Genomic DNA, 12,756 nt, shown 5'->3' with positions numbered 1-12,756 from the left:
AATTTTACAAATAACTTCACCTACTAATTCCACATATTTCTTCTTTCTATTTTTAACATTTTCATTTTTTTTTCAATCATTTAAGAAAACAGTTTTTTGAGATAAAAGTTTAATCATTTCAGTGTGTATGAGAGGATTGACGAAAAGATTTGTCATATTCAACGTGCAAAGATATTTATTTTTTTTGGAGTTTTTTACTCTATTTGTTGATTTTTTTTCTAAGTTTTATGTCTTCTAAAATAATGACAAATTTTTTTTTTAAAAAAATGTTGTTTTTCTCAAACTAATAATAAAAATAAACATATACTCAAACAAATAATAAAAATAAACATATAGTTTATTAGATTCGAATTTTTCATTATTCAAAGAGAAATAATTTAATCATTATTAATTTATATTTTTATGATACAAATTAACTAAAATAACTTAATACTCTTATTATTTAGTATTTTTTTAACATTTGAAAATAAACAACATCAAACAAATTTTTTAAAATAAAAATAAATATATTTAAACGACATTTTACTAACTTTATTTTTTTATATAAAAAACTTTATTTCAGACATCTGAATTTTTAGTGACTTTAAAAGAAAGTTAATGTTGATTACACATTTTTTGTTAGTTTTCGTTTGTGCTTAGAGTATTGTTGAAAAATAATATAAAGATGTAGGAGAATGTATGAAAGTGTTGGAAGAATTTGCCTACTTTTAAATGATGAAAGCCACTTTAGATATGTCCATATTAGGCCCAAAATATCCTTTTACAATGGGCTTCTGTTTCTTGCACCTGCACAATTTCTTGGTAAACCCAACAATTTTAACCATTTTATCCTTCTTTAAAATAACTTTGGATAACCCGTTCTAGAAATTTTCTCAGAATTTTCAAAATGTAATTTACATGAACATCTTTTGGAATGAATTTTCTTAATGAATTTTCTAGAATAAACTATTCATAATAAGTTTTTTCACAACGCAATCTCTCTTCTTCTCTTCTTCTTCCGAAGTGATAATACTGCAACAGCTGAAGCAATGGTGGAGCAATGAGAAAAACTATTTTAGTCATTTTCTATTAGTAATGGAGCTGCCATTAGTAGTAATGGGGTGCAAGAAGAAAAACCTTTGCAATGTCCTTGATCAAACATCCGCAGCAGTAAAAGACAATTGTTATTAGTAGAAAAATTATCTAAAATTCACAGTTAAAAATACTTTCTATTTTTTAGGTAAAAAATTTTCGTATGAATTTTTTTTGAGATTATTTCCCATAAAAATTTACTACACGTAATTTTTTTGGGAATTTTTAAATAATTAATTATCGACAAATAAATTATCTACAAATTAAAATTCACAGGAAAATAGCAGTAGCCTCATTTCTTGTAATTATTTTTAAAATATTTGCAGAAAAAATCTCGCGTATAGAATATTCGATGTATGAGCATTGGTTCTTTCTTTTTACTGATGAATGATGGAATATCTGTTAAATAAAAAATGCTACCATCTTTATCTTTATAATTTCAACATTGGAGAAAGTAAAACTAATTACTTTAATTTATGTTTATTTTTAGGTGAGTACGGAGAGAAATACTTATATTTAATTTCATATATTTGTGAAAAAATACAAGACAAATTTGAAGAAATCACTCATTTAAAAAAAAAAAAAAAACTACATAAATTTAAAATATCCTCATACTGTAACTGTAACATGGTGACAAAGTTCTATTCACAAAATAAAATAATCAATCATCAAATTACATTAAATATATATATAATTTATTATATATATTACATTCATAACATATATATAATCGAATATATATCGATTATATAATATAATATAATACAAATAAATAATAATAGTTAATATTAAAAAATAAATTTATGTCATAAACATATTTAATAATATAATTATAAAATAATAAAAATAAATATAGTTATTTATAATAAAAAATAAATTTATATAATAATATTAATAATAAAAAATAAATTGTTTTTGAATTTTAATATAAAAATTATTTTTTATTAACTTTTTTATAATAATGAATATTTAAATACTATTTTTTTTTATCAAAATTTATTTCAACAATTCTTTATATATGAACAATGTTAAATAATTTGTATTTTTTTACTAAAATATTCAACTGCAGAAGAAATAATGTTTTAATCCTGGAGCACATTTAATTTTTAATTACTTTTTATGATAAGGATAAAATTATAGTTTTACATTTTTATCAATTAAAAGAATTTTAATCAATCACATCATGACATGATATCCAATTTTTTTAATTTTGTTCATTTCAACTATTTTTTCATTAATTCAAATAACATTTTTTTTTTCAATTTTTTTTTTCTTCCTTAAATCCACATCTATTGATCTAAACAAAGCATTGAACACGCCTCTTATCCCTAAAACACTCAATATTTAAAAAAACATTTTATTAATGAATTTTATTTATTATTAATTTAAATTAATACTAGCTCCATGTTTTATTATTATAATTTTCTTTTTGCATCTTCTATACCACTTTAAAATAAATTTACTTTCACAACAATGACAGACTAATATTTCAGCCTTGGCATGTGAAATAATTTATGAAACTCATTTTAAGTTATTGAAAAGTTGGACCATTAAAGCTAAAATTCACATGACATTAAACCCTTAAAGAAAAAGTTTCAGCAGGTTTCATTTTGATAAGCTTTGATGTAAATTTTACTGAAAAAAAAAATGAAGTCATCAGAATGCCATAATTCATATACAAGTTTTTCAAAGCACTCCAAAGCCTTATACACTGTGCTGTATGTGAATAACAATTGAAACAGTCGCAATGAAAGAGTTGGAATGACTAAAAACACCCACACATATATCTATATATATATTTGTATTTTTCACATTCATTAATCTCTACACTGTTAAATATGCAGACTCATTTGTTTTTAACTTTACATCTTCTTAACGCCAAAGAACCAACAAGATATATTTGTGAATTGAATAATCTCTAACAAGATACCATCCTTGTGAAGAATACAAATGGACAGAATCAGTTAAATTCCACAAAATCTTCATATCTCACATTAATATCAGCAGATGAAAAATCCTTAATCTTTCTCCTAATGTAACCACTGCACAATTATTTCTACCCTCTTCATCTGCCACTCACCAACTGTTACTAACACTCTCCCCACTATATAATTCCCACACAATTTTTCTTCAAAACCATCAACATAAAGCACAAAACTCACCTTATTTTCTGCTAAATCTAATGGCTTTCTCTCACGTCCCCTTTATTCTGACTGTTATTGTTGTTACTGCATTGGTCTTACATGCATCTGTTGCTGATTCTAGAGCCCTCTCCGACCCATCTACCACTCCAAGCCTTGCTTCAAGGTTGAAGCTGGAGGGTGAACCCTCTAACTGTTGGGAATCACTGTGGCATATGCAAGCATGCAGTGGAGAAATAATAACGTTTTTTATCAATGGTGAGACCTACCTAGGGAAAGGTTGCTGTGAAGCTATTAGGGTGATTGGACATGATTGCTGGCCTAACGTTGTTGGTTCTCTAGGGTTTACCTCTGAAGAAACTGATGTGTTGGAGGGATACTGTGATGAGGCTGTTCACTCACCACCACCACCATTATCAGTAGATCCTTGAAGGGGGTTTATTACTATGTGTCAAATGTAAGTGAATAACAATGTCATTGAACATTGATGAATAAATAATCTAAATCTATGTTTTTTCCTTTTCTATCAAATTTCTATATTGCCACCTTGCCCTATTTGAGAAATACAATATTATTTAATGTTGTATTTCTTTAATGAATTTTTTTTTTCTTTCACAATTTTTTATATACATTTACTTGACAATTGTTTTTCATAATAAAATATCCTATTATACTAATAATAATTAATATAAAATAAGTTATGATCAGTTGTAAATTGAATATAAGTAAAAAAAAAAGTGAGAATATATCATTACTCTTCATCTATTTAAACACAAAAGCTGGCTTACAATGTAAAATAATAGTTTTTAATTCTCAAGGTTGTCATTTGATATTATATTTTGACACCTACTCCAGTTTACACCTACACTAAAATATTAATATTTATAATAAAAAAAAAATTAAAATAAAAAATGTCTTTAATAAAATATTAGACAAAATATAAAATATTAAAATAATTTTTAAAATTAAAAAAAATTAAAAATGATTAAAATATTAATATTTAGTGAGAAGTAAAGTGAAATGGGTGTCAAACCATCATTTTCCATAATATAATCAAGTCAGATAATTTACATTGTACTGTGAATCTTAGAAAAGGACAAAAAAATATTAATTTTATATTATTGTAAAAATATTTTTTTTAGATAAATATAAAAAGAGGAATGAGTAATGTAAGATAAGTATGGTATGAAACAAGGAAAGAGTAAATATGGTGTACTAGCCCTTTATTGTTAAAGGAAACTTTTTTTACCCATTATATACTGTTCGAATTCCACAAACAAATTCAGATAATTAAGCCACATTTTATGGATTATTTACTAAATTCAGAGTCTGTCATTGAGTTTGGAATAGATTAGTATTTAAGATCCTTTCTTATCTCATTTCTTAATTTATTTCTTAATTTTTGTATGATTGTTGGGTCACACCTTAAATTATTTATAAAAAAAAGTCTTGTCATTTTTGAAATATGACTTAAATTACTAATTTTTTAAATAAACTTTACCTAGCTTAGAAATGAGTTGCCCTTATTACAGCTCTTGAAACCCAAATAACAGTGACATGAATCAAATTACAATTCCAATAATACCATTCTGAAACTAAAAGGCATGAACTAATTTGTTTTGTATAGCCTTTTTATTTTCCTGGGATACATTTTATTTGAATGAATAGCAACAAGAATAGGAACTCATTTTTGAGTGAGAGCAGCATAGAGAAGCACATTCCAAGTATCAGGAACACCAGGAAGACACCAATGGCTGCAATCCAAGCTCCTATGCCCTCCAGTACCATAAATAGAAGGGTGGCCATCTTTTCTTAGCTGTGAAAGTGTAGTAATGTCCAACAATTCCACAGGCTTTTTCATGGATCTTAGCACTTTCTCCAATACCAACTCTGCTGGAAGTGGTCCTCCAGGATACTTGGATCCCAAAACTGGCCTACTTTCCCCCACACAAGTGTTTCCTGCATGTCCACCCCACTTTTCTGCACTGGAAACGATTCAGACATGTGTTAACTCCAATTTTTAAAAATTATAACTTAATTTATTGCTTCTTTTTGTTTATATATGTCTACAATAAGCATATAGGTAGGGTTTTTTAATAGCAGCAGGTACTTACTTCACATGATCTGGAGAAACCCCTTGGAAGAAAACCCTTGTTTTGGCAGGGTTAACATTGTAGTCAACCCATTTGGCCCATGTTGTCAATGCTTTCTCATATGCAACCAAACGATCCATGTCTTTGAATGTTTGATTCCCATCTTGAACGAAATCCCATCTAGGAAATTATCAGAAGAAAGAGAGAGAAGAGTGTTAGAGATTTTGCATGTTCAGTGATGAAGAGTAGTGAAACTAGGTTATGGGGTTCTACATACGGTTGTTTTCTTCCTGTGTGAAGCCACCAATGCCAAGAATCAAATATCAGTACATCTGCTCCTTTCCACGTTTTGGCAGCTCCAATTGAATCTAGTTTCAGAACTCGACCATTTTTTTCACCAACAATGTCCACCAGAAATGCATTGCGTGAGAACATCAACTTAACATTATAGCTCTGCAAATTATGTGATACATTAAGTTATGTGGTTAGTCTTCAAATTTTCTGTGCTTAAATAAAGTCAAAATTATGAGGAAATGTATATGTAGTAGACCTTTGCCACAGCTCTTTTTCCAAGTTAAAAAATAATAATTTTAGTTCTTCGAATTTATTAAATGACATTCGAAATCATTTTAGTCTTTTATATTTAATGTTTAAAGATTAAAAATGCTTTTTTTTCAACCTTGAGAGACTATGTATAAAAATTAGAATTCACTTCTCATCTTAGAAATTAAAAATCTATAATACACTAAAACAGAAAATCATTAAATAAAATTAATGTTTAAAAATAAAAATAATTAATTATTATATTAATTAAATTAAATATTATTTTTAAAGGCTATAAAAATATTAGCATTTAAAGTAAATTTTATTAATAAAATTTATAAATTAATTTCTATATTGATATTTAATTACCTACTACAAGTTAATTTAGATTTTAAAATTGGTTAAAACTTGATAATAATTTAAAAACTACTTTATAACTTTTGTTAATAATAAAAAATACTTTAAATATTAATTATTTTTTTAATCTCTAAAATAGTATTTCATCTAATAATTTTTTTTTAAATAATTAATTTTTGTTTAATGATTTATGGTGATATATATTTGACTGCTTCAGCTATTTCAAATCACACGTGTGATATTATTTCACACTACCTATTAAATCAATAACTAGGTATTATATTTTTTTTTAGAAAAGACTAAGTATTACTTATTAATGCAATTATGCTATATAAAAAATTATGAGAATAACTCTTAGTTTCTCTCTCCCTCTTTGTCGGTGTGTTTTCAACTATTAATCTTGGTTCTTCTGTTACGTGTCTGCATAATTAACAATATATCTTCTCACTGTTCAATGATGGATACACTTCACCAAAGCTTTAATGATGGATACACCTTCCTTCTATAGGTATTGTTTGGTTACCCTGTGTTCCTTACATGTGTTATTGAAATCTATAATATCTTGAGACTCATACATACTAAGAGACCATGATTGCATTGCAATTATCATTCTTTGACAACAATGTCTAGTTTCAATATTATCCATGCATGAATGCATGCAATCAAGATAAAGCACAACCACCTTGACATAGCTAAAGCAATGGAGTGAATGTGAAATTGTGTAGATATGATAGGTTTGTGATGTGACAATGACCATGAGAGAATATGAAGAAAAATAAAAGTCATACAAAAAGAGATCTAACCGTGAAGGTGAAAATGGAAAAACCACCATTCCTCACTATGGAGTATGAGGCAAATGGCACAGCTGTGTGAAGCATGCAAGTGAGTGACTGCCATTGGTTCAAACTCAAAGAGTCTCCCACAAACATCAGACTCTTCCCTCTTAGTCTATTTAAGAAATCTTCACCATTGAATCTGCAAAACAAGGTTCATCCAAAGTGAAGATAAGTGGGTCCAACACATATCTTTCAAATGGTTTTTGTTTGGACCTAATGTAGCATATAGAGGACAAAATTGTAGAAAGCAACCTCACAGCAGCATTCTCTTAATGGAGGAAGTCTCTACTGATTTATGCACTAAACTTATGAGGTAGTTTAAGCCTAACAATCTTATTACCTAATTAGTTGATGACTTGAAGAGAGATTTCACAAGAAAAGATGATATAAAATAAACAGAGAGAAGCAACATGTTGTATTCTGTTGGTTAAAGTATCACAAATCAGAAACATAATGAAAGTTTTACAATAAGGTCACAGTTTCATTGCATTCTTATCATTGTGGCAAATTGCTGCTACAGTTGCAGTTGTAGTAACAAAAATATCAGAAACCTTAATGTGACTAAAATCATTGTCAAAGGTAATATATTAAAACCATAAACATAATATTATTTCTTAATGGATCAGATGAATAATGATTCTATTGCAGAAATGTGAAGAGTTTAATAAATCTAATTGGAGATGGATGTTATAGAGAAAGCATAAGTTGGATGTGACATATGTATAACAATTGGTTTACAGTGTTTGTTTATCTTTTCTTTTCTTCCCTTCTCATTTTGGAATGAGGAAAACTTGAAATCAATTATGAAATGGTAGCAAAGAAATGGAAATTTGTCCAAATTGAAGTAATGTTTTGAACATAAAAATGGACAAAGAGTGCAAGGAAATAAAGATAGATACACTATCAAACTCTTCTTCAAGATTTCTAAAATCACAAACAAAACTGACTCAAGCAGCTTACTTGTAAATGTGGTTTGCTACCACATATCACTAGTGAGCTCTACATTACAAGTAAAACGTCCTTTCATGTTTCAAATATTTTCCTTTTTAAGTTCTCACATACTGTTTCTGGATACAACAACAACCATCTGATGTTAATTTCAGTGTTCTTAATTTTTATTTTTACATCATAAAGTCATTATTTGATAAAGGTCTTTTACCATATAAGGTGCAGTTATATCTATTATAGTTGTTGATCTGTACTCTTCATATATCTCCAAAAGCAAAAGGAATTTCATTACTTGAAGAAAGAGAACTGATTAAAAGATACTTTCTTAATATTCCAATTTATTTCCCTTGAAATTCAATGTCCAGAATTTTTCTATATTCAACTATCGAAGGGAATGCCAAAAAATGAATATTTCTATACTTTTTTCTTGTGACTGTGGAAGTGTTTTCTAGTTCTAAAATGGCCAACCTATAGTTATACAAAAACTTTAGTTACAACAAAGCTTTGTTATAGTTCAAAATTACCTAGAAAATACGAATTGTAATGAAGAAAGAGATCGTATTAAAAAATCATTAAGGAAAAATTAGACAGTTTCACAATGAACAGTCAAGTTAAAAGAGAAATCTGGGGGAAATCTGTTGAGGACATTTTCCAAACATTTTGTGTTTTTGTTTGATTTTGGTTTGGATTTTCTGCTATGTTTTAGTGTTTCGGTAAACTGAGAATTTAGATCATCTAGAAAACTTATAAATGGGATTTATTTTTTATTATATGTTTTTATCTTTAAAATTAATTTTTATTTGATTATTTATTTTAGTGATATATAATTCTTTTTATTAGTATTAAGTAGAACTCTTTATTCCTCTCTTTTATTCCACTATCCACTATACCTTCATTAAAAAATATGAATATATTTTTTTTGTAATATATATTAATAATAAATTATAATAAAATAAACTTATGCATATGCATATATAATAATTTATTTCTTGTTATATATCCTTAATTATTAATAAAAAAATGTTAATTTTTTGTAATGTATTAAACTACATATTATTAGTTTTAAAATATACCCAAATCTTCATAGAATTCTAACATTTATTATACTATTCAACGTTAATGCATTATAATTTAATAAATAATATGAAAATTAATTTAAATATTAATTTAATATTTATTGTTATTGTATATGTATTAATATAATATATATTTAGTGTTTACCATTTTCTCTCATCTTTCAGTTTTAAAAAAATATTATTAATATATATATATATATATAAAGTTAAAAAATAATTAATATTTATTTAAGAATATATTTAATATATAGAGATTCTAATTGAAAAGTTATGAACTTAATCAATGCAATAATTAATATTTAATTAAACACATATGTATTTATGAAGTACTAAACTAATAGTATTAACTGCTATCTGTGCAATAAGTTATATTAATATAATATTTAATGTTTACTCAAATATAATAAGGCCATTGTTGAATTCAAGGTCTATAATAAAATTTATATATTTTGAAGTACCATATATATATTATATATATACATATATACATAGATATATATACATTATACATATATATATATATACCACTTCCATATATTTGAATGTGTAGTTTCTAGATTAAAATGAACAATGATTTAGCTGAAAAGACATAATTCTGGAAACAGGAAAAAACATGAAAGAGAAACATATATCTGAAGCAAAAAAGCATGCATGGGTGAATCTATGTCGACCTGAATGGGTGGTAAGAAAAAAAATGAAATGGAATGGCAGGGTTAAAAAAAGAAAAAGAAAAAGCAGTGACAGAAAGAGAGAAGAACGAAGATAGTGCCTTGTTAAGTTGCAGCCTGTTGGTTGCCATCTATAGTTGAGATAGAACTTATCTGGTCTACCATGGCTTTCACAGTCAAATTCCTGCTCTATAAAGGGACACATTGAGATATCATAAAGAGGGTATGAATTATCATAAACCCAGCTTCCTTGGAACAAATTACAACCACTCTCTACAAAGCTTCTACCACTTCCATGTATCTCAATGAGAAGGGTAAGAAACAGCACAACAGATATGGAGAAAGACCACCCCATGTAACTGAATAATGGTGCTTGTGGTGGTGATGAATGATGGAAGTGTGCACTTAAAGGTGTGCTCATAACTAATATTTATAATCAATATAGGTGCTCATATTTGGAATTAGAACTGGCAAAGTGGAAAGTGGGCTGCGTATAAGGGGCCGCTCCATCAATTCGTCATTATTTAAACAAAACGGTTTAACTTTTGGTTGTTTCTTCTTATACCCTTAAATTTGTTTTCTGCACCCCTACATTACAAAAGTATCCATCTGACTTTTTAAAAATCCTAATGCTACATACCGCGATGACTCTTTCCTTCTTTGTGATCCTTGTACACAAAGCAAACAGAGTGCAAGGAATCGCGGTGCATTGGGTGTTCTTGGTGGTTTTATGGAAGTCATTTGTTTTTCTACAACTTGGTGGTGTGATTAGGTTGTGTTTGCGACGACTTGGTGAAGAAGGTAAGTAATATTTTTTTTTATTTAGGAATTGGGTGTTTCAATTTTTTGGCGGATTTGGATTTTCACAATACAATTTTTAGGATCCTGGACAAGACATGTCAAAAAATGCATTCTAGATCCACCATTATCATAAGTATAAAAGTACATTTGCTTCCAAAACACTTCCTCATCCGGAATAAAAAAAAATTACTTACGGATTAGTGATTTTGTACTTTATTTTTGCACTTGCAGATTGCTTGTGCGTAATACAGTCGTGAAACCCAATTTTTAGGAACTCTAAAAAAAAACCAACTAACACATTTTACCTCTAAAAACCAACTAACACATCAAAACGACATTCACACGTCCACCTCCATGCAGCTGTACCATTACAAATAAAAATGGAAAAGCTAATTTTGAAAATTTTAAAAATATAAGGGTGCATGAAAAAAATGTAAAGATGTAAGAATAAACACTCTCAATTTTTTCAATCTATTAGTTCATATTGGTATGGATCCTCTAACCCGTCAACCCGTCGGTCATGGGCGGAAGGGGTGGACTAGCCTAGTAGCCCATCCTCCTTTATTTTTAAATAATAATGTCATGCTCTTGAAATAAAAAATTGATTATTCTCAATATTTTATATAAAACTTTATTTCCATTAATTTCTTTACGCACTATTTTATTTACTAAAGTATTTTTTATATTTACTTTATTTTATTAGACATTAATTTTTTTTATTAAAAAATTTGATTCAATTTTATTGTCCTTCCTTCCATTTTTATTATTAAAAAAATAATATCAATAATTATAAATAAATAAATAAAAATTAAAAAGTGACGAAGAAACTAGTTAACTAGTCAGTGGATCTTATAATAGGAAGAATTAATAATTTCAACCCATATAATTTATACGAACAGTTTTTGACAATTCACCAGCAAATTGGAACAAAACGAATTAAACTCACTGTTTTGTCACACCTATTTAGAGTTTGAGTTTTGTAAATATGACGCAAGATCATTGAATTGGTAGCTGCCGAAATGGTGATGAAAGAAAGCAGTTTCAGCTTTGTTTGGGCAGTTTTCTATTCAAGAGTAATCAATAGAGGCACCATATAAGAGAAGAAAAAGTAGCATTAATGCATTCATATTAAGACTTACAATAATAAATCACAATTAATTTAATGATGTTTTGACAACTATGCAATCAATCTGCTTTTTGGTCAATGCGATCATTAGACAAAGTCAATTTTAATAATTGTAAAAAAATAAAAAAATAAAAAAATGAGTATCAAATAGTTGTATAAATTTGTTGAGATGTTAACATTATTATCACCCTAATTTTTATGTAGTCGTTTGTTTTCACAAAGTACAATTAATAACTTGTTTCAATCTCATAAAGATATAACTTTTCTAGTCCTTAGCATAGGTATACACATTGTACAGATAAGAAAAATGTAGTTTTCTAAATTAAAGATACTCGAGAATAATTATGTTCTAACAAATAAGAATAAACAGTGTGCATAAATTATGGCTTGTGTGCTGGTCCAGGGTATTTAAAGGCATCACAGGTTGTAATAATTATATACTGTATTTGACTGCACTTAATATTTTTGTAGAATTCAGTATTGCATTGGGAGTATTCAGACTTGGCTTACATTTTATTTGAACCAACACAATTTGAAATTGGACCTCTCTTGCACTGCATTTCAGGCATATATTTTGTAGCCTATTTTCAGTACTAGCACACAAGTTATGAACACAATACTTACAAGCTCTCTAATAAGCCAATTTCTTCCCTTCACTTATATAGAAGATGTGAAATGTTCATGCACTTACATAGAAAATGTTAAATGTTCATGCAATTACCTAGAACATGTGAAATCTTCATGCTTACTCTTATCTAGAAGATGCTTACTCTTATCTAAAAGATGTGAAATGACAATTTTATCTTTTTTTTTTCATTGACACATATTTTCTTATTTTTTGGATTCTAATATTTTTTTGAATTCTAAAACAAAAATACAATTTTATATTTCAAATTTTAGAGTTTGAAAAGATATTTTCTAGATTCGAAAATGCATTCTAAGAATTTATTTTGAACTTTAAAGTTCATAAAATTATATTTGGAATTTTATAGTTTAAAATTTTTTTTTAATCAAAATTTGATTTTTAGAATTTAGAAAACAAAATTGTATTTCGAAATTCTAGAGTTCAAAATGTATTTTTTTTATAAAAACCTTT

At 27.2% G+C, this 12,756-nt stretch overlaps 2 protein-coding genes across 2 annotated transcripts; one reads left to right on the top strand and one right to left on the bottom strand.

Moving 5' to 3' along the window:
- Positions 1–3,253: 3,253 nt before the first annotated feature.
- Positions 3,254–3,643, top strand: LOC137833427 (egg cell-secreted protein 1.1-like). The gene has a single exon (XM_068641779.1). The coding sequence runs from the start codon at positions 3,254–3,256 to the stop codon at positions 3,641–3,643; it is 390 nt and encodes a 129-aa protein (XP_068497880.1).
- A 1,127-nt stretch (positions 3,644–4,770) lies between these two features.
- LOC137831201 (protein trichome birefringence-like 43) lies at positions 4,771–10,143 on the bottom strand. Its single transcript, XM_068638779.1, has 5 exons — positions 9,835–10,143; positions 7,009–7,180; positions 5,583–5,758; positions 5,327–5,485; positions 4,771–5,197 (listed from the first exon to the last, which is right to left on the bottom strand). Exons 1-5 carry the CDS (start codon positions 10,086–10,088, stop codon positions 4,897–4,899), a joined length of 1,062 nt encoding a protein of 353 aa, XP_068494880.1. The 5' UTR covers positions 10,089–10,143; the 3' UTR covers positions 4,771–4,896.
- Between the last annotated feature and the right edge of the window lie 2,613 nt (positions 10,144–12,756).

The sequence above is a fragment of the Phaseolus vulgaris genome, chromosome 6 (genome assembly GCF_000499845.2).
Source record: "Phaseolus vulgaris cultivar G19833 chromosome 6, P. vulgaris v2.0, whole genome shotgun sequence".
NCBI lineage: Eukaryota > Viridiplantae > Streptophyta > Magnoliopsida > Fabales > Fabaceae > Phaseolus > Phaseolus vulgaris.
Note: the sequence above shows the minus strand (reverse complement) of the source record. Positions and strands in the feature narration are given on the sequence as shown.